Raw genomic sequence first — 15,529 nt, 5'->3', positions numbered from 1 at the left:
ATGGTACGGAAAGGGATTAATTACACCTTTTGGTTATATAAAAAAAAAAAACATATGAATATAAAAAATTATGGATTAAATATCTAATGATACAACTACTTTAAAAAAGCACTGACAATAGTAAAAACACCTATAGCATTATTCACTTTCTCCATTACATCTTAACATTCCTTCACCATCAAGAAACATTATCAAAATTCCATTATTAGCATTGTCACTTTCATATTATCATGCAAGACAGACAACATAAATAACCCTGAACTATTTTGGCTTCATAAGGAAGAAAAAAGAAAACATACTAAGAAAGCGTACAATCGCTTTCCATAAAAGATATGTAATTTTTTTTTTTTTTTTTGAAAGAAATATGTAAATTTGTTTTAATCGTTTTCCTTAAAAGAAATGCTGATAAGTGTTGAGGACAAGAAGTTGTCTTCAAAGCTAATTAAAGTAACTTTTTAAGAGGCAATTATTTATTATTAAAATGTAAATATGGACCGATCAATTATGATAATTCAATATTATTAAAAGAATTGTAACCAAACGAGCCGAGTCTATCTTACTTAAGCTTTATTATAGAGCTCAAAACTTAATTCATTAAAATTATATTCGAGTTTAACATCAGTTTATTGCATTTAGTGAATGAATTTTTTTCAAACCTTGGCTCATTTACAGCCATATTGGTTTATTTAAGGGTGAGCATTCACTCAACTCGATCAATTTGAGTAACATTTTTAATTGAAATTTTTTTATTTAACCAAATTTAACCGAAATAATTTTTTAACCGAACCGTTTTGGCCAAATTAATTTTGATCATTAATCGACCGAATTTAACCAAAATTTTATGATTAATCGAAATAAAAATTAACTAAACTTATTAATCACTATTTAAATCAAAATAAAAATTAAAATATTTTTAATTTTTAATTTTATTATCTATTTAATCAAAATTGCGTAGTTTTGATAATCAGTTAATTTGATTAATTCAGTAAAATTAACTTTTAACTGAAACTTTAATTAATAATCAAAAATTTAATTCTTTTAACTGAATTTTTAATTAAATATTTATTCACGAGGTTGAATCAGTGAAATTAACCAAATTCACCTAATCGAATGAATAGGAAATCAAAATTCAAAAGCTTGCCTATCTTTTATTAAAGCTTGCCAACACGACTTTATTCTATTCTCGTCAAACTTTGGTGCTTTTAGATTTTTTTCTGTCTGTGTACGGATTGGTTGTAGCTTTATTATCCGTAATTGGTCTAAACAAGTAATGATTAAGAGTAACAGCACACCTTGTCCCTTCTTTTTTCTTGAATTAACTAAAGATCGTAGAACCTCCATGATGGCTTTAGGACAAGTCATTATAAGAATCTTTTACTTTCTTTTTTTGTTGATAAAGAAGACCAAAATGTATTGTCGTTTTAACCAAAGCATGTTCCTTAAACTCTGTACTTATTAATGATTAACATGTTTTATGATATTAACGCTAAAGTTATGGCTTTTAAAGATCCAAATCTCTATTGGCTTCTTTTTTTACATCCTTACAGCTATAAAGGCGAACGCCTTTAGTCTTTTTCTTTTTGAACACATAAATTAATTAAAAATTTGTAAATAATGCTCCACAAACGCTTCTTTCTCAAAGTGAAACGTCCTGACGTTTTCATCTGATTGGTCGTTTATTATTTATAAAAATATAGAGTTTTCTTTTACATGCTTGCTTTTAATTTGTGCAATATTGCACTAGGCTGCGGAATGTCGATGTTTTATTTGTTGACTCATTAATTAATTATTTAATTTGAATGTGATGTTTCAACCACATAATTAGTACTAAGCATAGGTTTAAGACTGTAAAATTTATTATTTTTCTAATGTGATGCTTGAGCTTTCTCGTCCACTCAATTAATCTAAGCTTTTCATGTATTATATTAATACATGCATGCTAATCATCTAGAGTTTCAGATTTTTTTTTTCTCAAACATTGCTAATTATATAATTTAATTTTTTGGTTGATATATAAATAACAAAATTATCTAATTAAATAAAACTTGAAAATTTTGCATATTTCATATATAAATTTATCCACTATATCTAAATTCAAAGATTATTGATAAATTAGCTAACTAGCTTTTTATATCCTTTTATTTTTCTTTATGGTTTTGGTATTTGAAAAAGGTGAAATTCTGAAATAAGAATTCGAGAGTTGAATATTCATTTAGAAAAGAAACAATAATCAAAATTTTACTCATTGTTTGGAACAAATGAATTCCACGAAATTTTGTAGAACTTATTTAAAAATCTATATTTTTCTGTTTAGAATATATATATATATATATAGTGTAGTCATGTTCAATTTTATGAAATGACTTTCTAAAATTGAAATATATATATATATATATATATATATATATATATATATATATATATATATATATAGATTTCAATTTTAGAAAGTCATTTCATAATATAGATTTCAATTTTAGAAAGTCATTTCATAAAATTGAACATGACTACACTGGATCTTACAAAAATATATGGAATTTCTAAATGAATTTCACATACTAAACAATCCAACTTTTTATGATAAAATTACCATTATCTGTATATAAAGTCAAATTTTCACTTTTTTTAATTATTTTATCTTATCAAACTTGACCAAAACCTTTTAAAAATTTTATTTTTTTTAGAAACTTATTGTTATGTTTTTATTTTAATATTTCTCATCTTTTATTTTAATATTTTTTAGCATTTTTTTGTTATCGATGAGAGAGATTCAAATTAAATATCTGTTTATCACTAAATTAAATACAATAATTTTATTAATATTATTTTATTATATATATTTATTTTAATAAAAATATAAAAAATTATATAGCATAAGTTAAACATAGTTGATATACTATTTCAAGGATATTTTAGGAAATCAAACCAAATGAATTTTCAATTATAAATTGATTTCATACATGATTTTGTGGAATTCAATTGAATTGCATGTTTTAAATTAATCATACCAAATATTAATAATTCATGCATAAATGAATTCTAACGGATTCAATAATTATTTTTGAAAAACGTATCTTGGTTGCCCATTATAATATCCTTTCAAAATTAATTAAAATTTTAAAAGGTAATGATTATTACATTATAAACAAATATAATGGTAATTAAGTTAAATATTAATTTTCATTTTTCATTTTTCTTTTGTTTTCTTTAAACCAACCAAATATGACACACTTAAAATCTATTATTATTATTATTATTATTATTATTAAAACATAGATATTGTCTTATGTTTTTCTATATTTTGTCATTTTATACCTTGGATTAATGTCTTTTTCCATTCACCAAATGACCGAATGTGCAGAACTCCCAAACACGGTGTACAAGTTTCTAACTTTCTAATATCCTCACACGGGCTCAACTCCAAGTTACAGACCAGCCCATGCGAAAAACTCAGCAAAGGCCCAAAAGCCTTGCTTTCTTCTAGTTTGAAATAAATAAATAAATAAAGGCAAATCTAATCTAATCTCATGGGCCCAACTCCAAGGCTATAATTCAGCCCATTAATAAAAATACCTTCTTTATTTTTACTCGACAAACCCAGTAAGGGCCCAAAAGCCTTGATTGCATGCTAGTTTGAAAACAAAAATGCAAACATTGAACAAAGGCAAATATTTTATTTGCCAGAATAAACAAAATAAATAAATGAAATTGAAATATCTCACTTAAAATTTTCACATATGCCGATATATTATTAAGCAGAGAAATAAGTAAATAATTTCATCTATTAAAAACAGCAATGCTTGTACCAAAACCCATTTGTCACGTAAAATGCAATATGTTGTGATATTCTAAAATTCATGTGTGGGTTCTGTCTCACTATGAAAAAATTACTTTAATTTGGGGTCAATGTAGAAATATCATGTAAGTGTGTGCCTCTATGATAATTTCAGGAAGTATATGCACCAGGTAAATAAATTAAAAGACAAAATGAAACAGTTCATCATTGGATGGAAACCTGCAGGGCAAAAATATAATAAACAAAATACAAAATCTCTATCCACTACCTTTCGCATTGTAAATTTCCATTTTCTCCTACAATTCTGAACGACGTCGTTCTTCATGAGCGGAGACACGAATAGAGAGAAGGAATTCCTTTCTCACACTCAGGTTCCATAAAATAACATTCACGCGCGATTCTATTTGCACACTTTTCAAAATTTTGGGTTCGTGGTTCCTAGTTAGAGCGAGTATACAGTTTAGTCTACAGGCGCGACAAAAGAACTAATGATAAAATTTAAACAACATAGCTTTTTAAAAACCAAGATTAAATGGTTTTAAATATAAAGGATATATGATTATCCACACAGAAATTAATTTTCTCCTGATTTTATATTTATCGCCTCGACCCCTTTGTTCAGACAAAAATAATTTTCGATCCTTTTTCAGTTTCCCTCTCTTTTCGCTTCCTTTGGAGGGAAAAAGCCTCAAAACCATATTCCCTGTTTAAATCTAGGGTTTTAGTTAGTTCAAGTTCACTGTCGTCTTGTTTCTTTAATTTCTCAGCTTACTGGATATGTCATTCTTATTAATTTCACCAGCTGAGTTATTGTAACTTGAAGTTCTGATCTGCTCATGCTCGATTTTGCATCAGGCAAGCATTTCTTGAGCTTACGTTGCCTTACTTATCCTTAGTTCAAGCTTGCTGCTTTCTATTTGATGTAATGCTTATGTTCTTTCTTATTGTTGATTTTTTAGTTGTATTTTTTAAGATTTTAGATGCTTTTTTCTGTTTATAAATGGTTGATTCTGGACGGTATTAGACTCGGGTTTGAAGTTTTTTATGATGTGTTTTTTGATATTTGATGCTAAAATAGAAGTAGAAATCTAGGGTTTGAGCTTGGTTGTTCCTTACATTTATTACCTCCACTTGATTCCTCTACTGGCTCTGATCAGTGCAAACTTGTAAATTTTGGGGCTTATTTGAATAGTCTGTCTAAATTGGTATTTTTTCTTGCTATATCGGGTAAAACAACTTAGTGCTCGCTCATTTAGTTCTTATGAATTGGAATTTGTTGGGCTGAAAGAACTCAGTTTTGTGTACTTCAATTTGTTTGGAGAAGCTTAGGTTAGAAAGTTTGAAATTCAGAATTTGAACTGTTACTAGATAAAATTGTATAGGTCAAGAATTGGACTTGTAACCATTTATGAATGTAACTAGTCATCCAAAGTAAGCACAGATGTTGTAATGTTTACTCAAGTCTTTTTTTATTTTTTATGTTTGTCTGAAGTCCAAATCCTATGGTTTCAAATGCCTCATCACGGATACAGAAAAGAGCCTCATAAAAAAAATTTGTCTCAGTAAATATTTTAGGATCTTATTCCAATATTTTCCATGAGGAAAGAATACCCTTAAGTTTTCTGTAAAGATGGAATGCACATGATAGGGAGTGATACTGAATTGCAGATATTTTTCGGAAGCTCATGCTTTCTAGGTTCCAGTTTCAATCATCTCTTCGATCATTTAGTTGTAAGCATTGGCTTATCTCCGTTCTAGATAATTATTTCTTGCTATTATTGAACAGAGCAGAAATGGAACAATAGATTCATGTAGCCAGCCCAACTAGGTTGGAACTAAGGATTATTGTTGTTTTAATCATTAGGAACTCGTTCTATTCATTCTCTGCTTCTTTTTCTTTTCAAATGCTGTTAATGTATTTTGATTTGAATGTCTATTTTAGTTTCACTTTTTGAGTCAGCAGTTTCTTTTTCTTTATTTTATTTTGGAAATCAAAATTTCCCCTTCAGCTAGTATATTTAACAGTTATGGGGCTTCACAGACATGCTGATTTCACTCTACTGTCAGTAACCTGGTAATTCTTATATCATAGGGATTTATTGAGAAGGCTCAGTTTTATTCTTCGTTTTGCACTTTTATAAACCATGTATTGTATGCTAAGCCATAATCTGTAAAAAAATTATTGCCAATTAATTTTTTATGATTATTAATTTTTTTATGATTATTGACTGTTGTTTAATTTAATATTGAAATCATATAGGATACTCTGCTCAGTACGGTCTCCAATTTAGGATTGCTCTGCTGGTAGGGATAGCCTTCTGAAATTTGTAATATCCTTCCAGCAGAAATGCAAACCAAGAAAAGGGTTTCTGGTAGAAATTCTTCTAGAGAGCATGTCAGTCCAAGAATTTCAAGAACTCAGAAAAAGGCTCCTGATAATGTACAACCTTGTCAAAAAAAAGTCACAGAGCTCATTACATCTTCAGCACGAAAGCAAAGATGTGGTATGTTGCATTCTTCCTGGCTCTGTATATGTATAAACTTCACAATGACTCACACTTGCTCATTAAAATGATGGCACTTTTACTGCTAACATAGATAAACTGCTCTACAATTTTCTCATTCCAAGCTTGTTTCATCTTGTTTTATACTCAAACACATGATAGTACCAACACTAAACATTTTGCTTTGATGCCTGCTCGAGGTAAACATAAACTTCTGAACTATAATAAGAAAATAATGTGATATAGTTCTTCACAAAAAAATGTAATTTATACCATTAGCTGTTTATCCCTCAAGCTTATTCAAGTACTGGAACATATGTGTATATTCAAATTTCAATGCGACCTTTGTTTTTTCAATCTTTGGTTCTTAATTCTCAACAGCCTGTTCCTCCCCTCAAGCCCACAAGACACACACACACAAATTCCTTAATTGTTTACATTTGTACATGGATTATATTAATCAACTCATCATTGCTTTGTCCATTTATTTAGAAAACTAATTGTAATTAGTTCCTTGCAATTATGTAAATTGTATTGTTTGTTCATGAATATGTCAAGCTTTGTCCTCACGTTATCAGTTCTCACATTAAGGCTCCAAGGAGTTTCTAATATCATTGAAATGAGCTTTATGCATTTTGTTTTAAATTAAATGTTGAACTTTTTATTTGCTTAGCATGACTAGTTATGCTTCCAAAATATTCAGTAGGCAGTCTTCCAAGGAATAATGGGGAGCCTGTTGCAACTACGAAATTGAATAATGTAACCAGCTCAGAGCCCAATGACACATCCAATGGTGCTGCTTTATGTGATCTGGGGGATCGGGAGGTAATCATCTAGCTGTGGATGGAGTGCATTTTGTCTTAATGTCTTTGATGTTTCTTTGAGTTTTGAAATGCATTAGTAATGCATGATATGCCCTCTGCCCATGTTGTTACCATATTTCATAGGCAATGTTTAATGCGTAACCTCGATTAATATGTTATGCCAAAGGGACAAATGTAAGGACGGGAAAACTATTTGTATTATTAAATTAAGATTTTTCTGTATGATCGCTTAATTTGTATTGCAGGGTTGTGATGAGGAACCATGTATATTTTCTCCTGCTTTTCGCATATCAACAATTGCTGGAGGGGAAATTGCCAATGAAGGTAGCTCATAACTTTGATCATTTCTTAAACAGAGCTGTTATCTATGTGTGTATTTGTATAATATTTCTGGAATGTTGCTCTTCTGCTCATAATGTTTGTATATGTTGCTTGTTTAGTTAACTTCATCAAAGTGTTTCGGAGTGGGGACCAGAAATTACTTGAGGATTGTGGAACATACCGTTCAACAGTTGATATTCAAGATGGCCATGTTACTCGAGATGCTTTTGAATCTACTTCTGGAGAAGACGAGGAGACATGCCATAATGACATAGGAGTTAATACAAACACATCATCCACAATATTTTCTACTGATACAAATATTGTGAATTCTTCCAATGTAGATTCAGGAGGAGTTGGCCTTTCATCTGAAGTTTCAGCTATATATCTTGCTATGAAGAATTCAAAATTGGAGTGCATTGATGAGTATGATCAAGATTGCATGTCAACTAGGGAGGATGATTATGAGGAATTTGATGATTTTGACCCCTATTTATTCATAAAGAACCTGCCTGAGTTGTCATCAGTTGTCCCCACATTTCGGCCAATGTTGCTTCCTAGACAGACGCGTAGCTGCCCTTCTACCACTCTTGTTTTAGATTTAGATGGTAAGTCAGATATTGCAATAAGTTACACAAATATGGTGTGGCTCAAGCATGCTTATCATGTTTTGTTTTTTGTTTGTTGTTTATTCAGTTGTGCTGCTTGATCTAGATGTGCGTTCAAATCTTGAATGAACTCGTCATGCCATTTATTTTGCTCATCTTACCTTGGTTTCATTGCGTCCATGAAGAATATCGCAGAGCTCTTGCTTCTGCATTTTTCTAAACTTAAAATTTTTATTTATTCTTAATAGAAGATCATGTATTTATATTTACTCTCTTTTGTAATTGACAAGCATAAAAAATTTGATTACTGTGTTAGTATTTGCAGTTTCTTGGATTGTAATTTCCAATAACTGATGCAATGTAAGAATCTGATACAAACATAAGAGATGATGTGAAGATCAGTTGAATTTTCCAATTTTTACATATGACCTGCCTATTCAATATTGACGTATTGGTGGAAAGTGTCAATCATAGAAATTGAATTGTTCTTTTTCTCATTTTGATCTCAGGATCAAGATCTGATGTCTGGTTCCATGTTCTTATGATATTGAATTGGCAGTTTTCATTTTATCTTTTGCTTATCCAATTGTAACATGCATGTTTTACCAGTAATATTCCTTTTCATATCTATTAATACCTTGAAATGTCAAAATTTAATTGAAATGTTGAACTGGCAGAGACTCTGGTGCACTCCACACTAGAACCTTGTGATGATGTAGACTTCACGTTTCCTGTGAACTTTAACCTCCAGGAGCATACAGTCTATGTTCGGTGTCGTCCTTACCTCAAAGATTTTATGGAGAAAGTTTCCAGTCTTTTTGAGATCATTATATTTACAGCTAGTCAAAGTATTTATGCGGAGCAACTTCTAAATGTGCTTGATCCAAAGAGGAAAATATTCCGCCACCGTGTTTACCGCGAATCATGTGTTTTTGTTGAGGGGAACTACCTCAAAGATCTCTCAGTTCTTGGCCGTGATTTATCTCGTGTTATTATAATTGACAACTCTCCTCAGGTACACTAAAGAATTCCTCTGTTATAGTGATTTTCTGCATTTGTCTCCTTTCATTAGGAGCATTCAAGAAACTATCACTGGTGTCAGTATTTGATTTGGTCTAATTGCATTCTAATTATAGGTTGACAGTGCTAGCCATACATTGATGTAGTGATTGGTGTCCATGTTTAAATGAACAGTGTCACCCACTTTTTGGGATGGGATTGTCATCAGTATCTCTGAATTGTTGGAAAGCACTGTAATAACTAGTAACAATAACCATGAATTTGGTTTTACTGTCCATAATTATCTGTTAGATGTCATTACGAACTGTGTTTGCATTAAAAAAATGACAAATTTTTTTGTCTTTTGTAATTGCAAGGATTCTGGAATTTTGTGTAGTTTTTCGAGCTAATATTCCCAAAAGTTTGATGGCTTTATTTTGTTCTCAGGCATTTGGTTTCCAAGTGGACAATGGTATTCCTATTGATAGCTGGTTTGATGATCGTTCAGATCAAGAGTTGCTTTTAATACTTCCATTTTTGGAGAGCTTAGTAGGGGTTGAAGATGTTAGGCCATTGATTGCTAAAAAATACAATCTTAGGGAGAAAATTGCTGCAGCTGCTTATCCTCCTATAAATTCGAATTTGGGAGATCCTTTGGAAAGGTGAGCTTCAATGTGAATTCCAAGTTTCTAATGAGGCTGTCCTATGTTATTAAACAATTTAATTTGAGGAAAATCCAATTCTCTTTGTTGAGAAATCCCCTGGAATACTTAAAATTTCAAATTCAAGTGTGATTCTAACCAGATAGAATGAATGTGTTGATTGTTGTAATTGTGCTTGAGTTGGAACCTTCCTGTGAGGAAGATGGTTCATTATAGTTGATACAATTCAAGTTAGCTGGAATAAAGATATTCTCTGGTTTAATACACATGTACTGTGAAAGGCTGTTATCTTACATGGAACTACCACAATTTGAAACAACAATTTTCATGAGAATTTGCAAATGAATTCTGTTTTTTTGTACTCGATGGTGGTAAAGTTGTAAATGGCTATAAAATGCCAATGTGTGATGGAGCGAGAGCGGTTATATGTGCTGTGTGCAAATACTGGACATTGGCTTAGTTTTTGTGCGGGGTACCCATGTCTTTTTTGGTCGATGGATATTCTGGACTTCAAAGGTAATCGATGAATCAAGCCAAATCAACTCGGTTTGGTTTAAATTCTTAAGCAAGAATGATGCAATTAGAACTGGATTGCTTATACAACTAAAACTCCTTGAAATCGGATCCTGGTTGGTCCTGTATTTATGCTTAAGCCAAAAAGTTTCCTATATCTATATGAAATTAAATTTTGTGAAGTCCACGATTTTTTTCTTTAAAAAAAAAAAAATGCTGAAAAGATACATCATAAACCAAACAAAACAGGACTACAAAAGGAACAAAAAAAGCCGGGATTGGAAATTAAAATTGAAAAAGAAAATTGAGGAATATGCTTTGGAAGGATGAAATCCTTCAATACTGATAAAAAGAGAAGAAGCCGTACATTTGCAATCTATGGATTCAGAAACCAAATTGAGCATATTCAAGCATTTTACCAGTCACCAAAACCATAGCATTCGTGGGTTTCAGGATTCTATACCCAAACCCAATGCACCACTAACACTGTTATAAGCAATTGCTCGACCCAATGGGCCTATGGCTCCGTGGTGCCAATATCCAGTCATCCCATCATTTTCTATGAAATGACAAAAATATGCGGTACTATTCATTTATTCTCCATTCTCCTTGCGGGAGTTAACCACGGTACTCTCTTGCGAACCATGGTTAACTCCCCAACGGTCTTTAAATACCTTCAAATTCCCTCCTCTTTGGCGCCACTCTCTCCAATTTTCTATTTCGATTCAAATTTTCGAAGCCAAACACTCTTAGCTCTCTCTCTCTAGGATTCTCAGTTTTCCTTGGAAACTCCACAACAATGGTGGGCAGATTTTTAGTTTATTTTCAAGCTTTTTTTCCTTTCTCTAATAGTTTTTCCGTTCCAACTCTTCTTAGTCTTATGGATTTCCGTTTCAGGTTGTTGCACAGAAAGTTAAGGAAGCGGAGATCACCGAGCAGGATTCACTTCTTCTGGTATTGACGATTAACTATGCTGTTCATTTTAAAATTTTTAGTTATAATTTCGATCTGAAACTTGTGAGCTCCCTTTGGCTAAAATTTTTAAACATTACCTGATTTTGGTAAATTTTGCTTTTCACTCATCGTATGATTCTTCAGATACATTTGTTTTTTCTTTATCGAATTTTTAAGCACTTGTTGGAAGTTTCTTTTCTGTTAAAAAGGTAAATTCTCCAATCAAACATGCACTAGAAATGCTCGTTAGGTAAAATTCCAAAACATTTTTTATTTGACCTCGCTTGAGTTTTTTGGACTGATTTCAGAAAATCTGGATATAGAACAGTATAATGTCCCGAAATTTCTACTTATATATGATATTTTGAGCTCAATGTCGTGTGAGATCATGGATCTGGTTAATTAATTTTAAACAATTTCATAATCATAAATTCATGCCTTGCGTTGAATATTTGGCGATTTTTAGCACAAATTCTAATACCTGCAGATTTGCGCTAAAAATTTTCGAAGTAGTAGAAATTTATTTGATAAGATCTCTCTGTTCATGTTTTTTGTTTGTTATAATTTGCTTTAAGTTTGTTTGCGGTTAATCTGTTAAATCTGGAGTCGACAATGCTCTAATTTTAACAATCATCAATAATCACTTGAAATCGACTCTGTAATGCTATTCTGTTAAGTCTAAGTTGATCTTCTGTTGTTTCTATTTATTGTTCTTTTGAATAGACAAGGAACCTGCTCCGTATTGCCATATTCAATATTAGTTACATCAGAGGCCTCTTTCCAGAGAAGTATTTCAATGATAAATCTGTTCCTGCTTTAGGTGCACTTTTTCTGCTGTCATTTTCTTTTTTAATTTCACAATTATATGAGATGTTGATTTTTTTTTTAATATATATTTCAAATTATGATATCAACAGAGATGAAGATTAAGAAATTGATGCCTATGGATGCGGAGTCTCGTAGACTGATTGATTGGATGGAAAAAGGCATGTGGTTTCTGGATGATAATGTTATTCACTGCCTTTCTATCAGATCTAGTCAATTTTATTTAATTGAATTTAACAGTATTATCAACCTTCATTTTAGGTGTCTACGATGCATTGCAGAAAAAATACTTGAAGACACTTTTATTCTGTGTGTGTGAGAAAATAGAAGGCCCAATGATTGAGGAGTATTCATGTAAGTATGATATCTAACTAATGACGCTGTGCATGTGGCAAAATTGTGAATGGAAGGATAATGTTTAGCAAAGATGTTGTTGTCATGGTCTAAGCAGTAGACTATTATAATTTGGCAATTTCTGAAAGACACTGATTGTCAACTAGAAATTACTTGGATTGGTAATTAAGTATATTTGGTTTTATTTCTTTTTTTGGAAAAAATTTTAGTATTATGTGTTATTTTGCAGTTTCCTTCGGCTATTCTAGTTCTGATAGTCAAGAGGTTTCAATGAATATCAGTCGCACTGGAAACAAGAAACAGGGAGGCACATTCAAGTGTAACTCCACAACAGAAATTACTCCCAACCAGATGAGGTGATAGCAACCACATTCCCTTTTTATTCTGAAGTTTATGTTCTAAACTGTTTGCTTTTTTTGATTCGTGGCACAACGTTATAATTCAGGAGTTCTGCATGTAAAATGATCCGTACATTGGTTCAATTGATGAGGACTCTGGATAGGATGCCTGAAGAGGTAAATCCATTAGAACTAAATAATGTATTGTCTACTGTCTGACACTGCAAGCTGCTTGCTTTTTGGACATGCAAAGTTTAACTAGAAGATATGGGACAATGCACATGTATACTGATTGCTAGAAATCTGATTTTTCTCTTTTTTATTTCAGCGCACTATACTGATGAAACTCCTCTACTATGATGATGTGACGGTATGTCAAATTAAATTAACTGCATTCTTAAAATAATTTATATGCCATTGCACCAAAAAATTGTTCTTGCATTTCCTAATGTTTCTAACTCAAGCATCATGGTCATTTATTAGATTCTACTTTTTTTGCCATCTATAGAAATTTTGGTGTTTTCAAACATCTAGGATGCCGATATGATTGTGACAAAATTTTGAGCTGCTTAAGGCTTGTGATGCATGTGAAGTTCATGAAAATTTCTCTTTTTGCATACGAGAGAAGGGTTGGGTGGAGAAACTGAGAAGTCAGAATAGTTTTCACTTTCCATTTACCTTGAACATGAGAAAAGAATATTATGCAATTTTTTGACCTTGCAGCCAGCAGATTATGAGCCTCCATTCTTCAGAGGCTGTACAGAAGAGGAAGCCCATAACCCATGGACTAAAAGCCCTCTCAAAATGGAGGTTGGGAATGTTAACAGCAAGCATTTTGTACTTAGTCTCAAGGTAGGGGCTGAAACTTGTTGGTTAATGTCTAGAATTCAGATCAAGGCTTGTGTTTCTGATCAGTTTTTCGTTAACTGGTAACTTTTATAGGTAAAGAGTGTGCTTGATCCTTGTGAGGATGAAAATGATGATATGGAAGAAAATGAAGCTAGCCTAGGAGCTGATTCACTACAGAAGGATGATTCTTCTGAATCTGACAGTGAGGTGAAGTTACTTTATTCCTTTAATTTTCTGCTTTAGCTTCTGCTTGAGGATTCGATTGAGCTTGAATGATGAGATTGGACAATGATATATAATACAATAATCTAACTTATGAATACTAACCTTTTCCTTTCTACATTTGTCGTGAAATCAGATTAACCAATCACAAGAAGATCGATATATAGTCGCACCAGTGGGTAATCACATGAACTCTTTCCACTGTTACTTATACTCAAGTTATCTTGTTGTATTTGGAGAGATTGATACTAAGTAATCCTACTTATCTTGACAGATAAGGAACGACCAGAGGAAGGCAATAGCATGGTTTGTGAAGGTAAAATTTCAATTTGCATAGAAGACTTAGAACGGTGTTCACGTTATAAAGGGGATTAGCCACATAAACACATGGCCTTTTCAAAACTAAAACTCAAAAATTCAACCTAAAATTTAATAAGTTGGTCTCTTGAGATTTGACTACATTTCCTTTTTCGTTTTTCTTTTTGGTTGAGAATAATTTCATTGGCTTGCCAGGTGTTGGATTTATCACTGGGCAGGGATACTATTTGGTTAATTATCTGGTATATGTTGTGCAGATGATACTCAGGATCCAGAGGAGGATGAACAACAGTTGAATCGGGTGAAGGACTGGATCACTGGTCATCACCTTGACACTGTTGGACTTAATGATGTTCTCTCCAATTTCCCTGATATCTCAGTGGTAAGAGGTTTTCTTCTTTTCTTCTGTAAATGTTCCTTTTATATGGTGGACAGAAAAGGAAAATGTAATTATGTACACCTAGTTGATTGGGATTTTCACAATTGGCTGTTGACGTTCGCTTATTAATGCAGGCTTTGACTGAAGGTAATTGGAGCTATTGATAATTCTTAAAGCTTAAATAGGAAAGTGAATTGCTGCAGTTTTTATTTTCTAAAATTTTCTTAGCATGTTATTCTTTAATTTTGGTTCCTGTTCATTGGATTTTCAGAAATTATGGACAAGCTTGTCAAAGAGGGGGTCTTATCAAAAACTGCGGCAGATACTTACACCAAAAACAAGCAAAAGGTTCTATTTCTGTTCTATTGGTTCACCTTCATTTCCCAATCGATCTCTTTTGTTCATAGTCCTTTTCTTTTGTGACGGAACACAATACTAGAAATCGAACTTTGAGTTCACCTTGGTGAAAGAGGAATTGGATGGCCAAGTAATCCCAAACAGTAACAAAGCTCTGCAGGTCGATGATCACATGTACATGAAGGTCAGTTTTCCTATGTTGCTGATTAGGTTTGAACTGTGAAGCTCTAAACTCATCATTTATCTTATCAGAGCAACAGAGCACCTTTGCCTGTTAACTCTTAGCAATGATCTGTGGTCTGTCCAGGTCAATTTGAGACTAATCCTCCTTCCTTGGTTGACCCTTCTTTAGAATCACTATCCATAAAATGTTGCATTATGTTGACAAGAGTTATAGTGTTACTACTTGAACTCAGAAGTCAGCAAATTTTCTGACAGTATTGCATTTAACATTAGCTGTCAAATGAAGTCCTTTAACTCTGAATGTGCACTGAAAATCAGTTGATTTTAATTCAAATCTATAATTATTGCAATTTTATTCAATATTTTTTGAGTCTCCAAATTTATAAGATTTGCAATTTGTCAAAGAACTCAATATAATCAACAAAATTTGAGACAAAGTCTACATGAGCGCATTAAAGAACTGACAACTGACTTTTACTTTCTACAATTTCAGGCTTTATACCATGCTCTTCCAATGAATTAT

General features: G+C 31.9%; 2 protein-coding genes across 4 annotated transcripts; both read left to right on the top strand.

The window, feature by feature from the left end:
* Positions 1–4,370: 4,370 nt before the first annotated feature.
* On the top strand, positions 4,371–9,980 carry SSP5 (SCP1-like small phosphatase 5). 2 transcript variants are annotated; one of them, XM_012230285.4, is made up of 7 exons: positions 4,371–4,651; positions 6,057–6,300; positions 7,007–7,125; positions 7,370–7,448; positions 7,565–8,053; positions 8,731–9,068; positions 9,500–9,980. In XM_012230285.4, exons 2-7 carry the CDS (start codon positions 6,144–6,146, stop codon positions 9,716–9,718), a joined length of 1,401 nt encoding a protein of 466 aa, XP_012085675.1. In that variant the 5' UTR covers positions 4,371–4,651; positions 6,057–6,143; the 3' UTR covers positions 9,719–9,980. The 2 variants fall into 2 exon arrangements, with proteins under 2 accessions (XP_012085675.1, XP_012085674.1); XM_012230284.4 differs by having other exon boundaries at positions 4,373–4,651; positions 7,004–7,125.
* A 924-nt stretch (positions 9,981–10,904) lies between these two features.
* On the top strand, positions 10,905–15,529 carry ASY1 (DNA-binding HORMA family protein; the record flags this gene model as incomplete). 2 transcript variants are annotated; one of them, XM_020683307.3, is given in 17 exon segments in its annotated part: positions 10,905–11,029; positions 11,125–11,181; positions 11,905–12,001; positions 12,099–12,167; positions 12,268–12,360; positions 12,590–12,716; positions 12,806–12,875; positions 13,027–13,068; positions 13,422–13,550; positions 13,641–13,754; positions 13,906–13,948; positions 14,044–14,085; positions 14,345–14,469; positions 14,601–14,613; positions 14,738–14,814; positions 14,906–15,007; positions 15,500–15,529. In XM_020683307.3, coding segments are annotated over 17 exon segments (1,233 nt in total), but the record flags the coding sequence as incomplete, so codon positions are not given.

This window comes from Jatropha curcas, chromosome 3, assembly GCF_041381405.1.
Source record: "Jatropha curcas cultivar XTBG-Jc1 chromosome 3, XTBG_Jcur_1.0, whole genome shotgun sequence".
Taxonomy (NCBI): domain Eukaryota; kingdom Viridiplantae; phylum Streptophyta; class Magnoliopsida; order Malpighiales; family Euphorbiaceae; genus Jatropha; species Jatropha curcas.
The sequence above is the reverse complement of the archived record's forward strand: the minus strand, read 5'-3'. Positions and strand labels throughout refer to the sequence as shown.

What these genes read in the sequence shown, in the direction of transcription:
- SSP5 (XM_012230284.4), top strand. Translation starts at nt 6,144, where the DNA reads ATGCAAACCAAGAAAAGGGTTTCTGGTAGAAATTCTTCTAGAGAGCAT. An exon ending in AGCACGAAAGCAAAGATGTG is followed by an intron (nt 6,301 to 7,003) that starts GTATGTTGCATT and finishes CAAAATATTCAG; the next exon opens with TAGGCAGTCTTCCAAGGAAT. An exon ending in GTGATCTGGGGGATCGGGAG is followed by an intron (nt 7,126 to 7,369) that starts GTAATCATCTAG and finishes TTTGTATTGCAG; the next exon opens with GGTTGTGATGAGGAACCATG.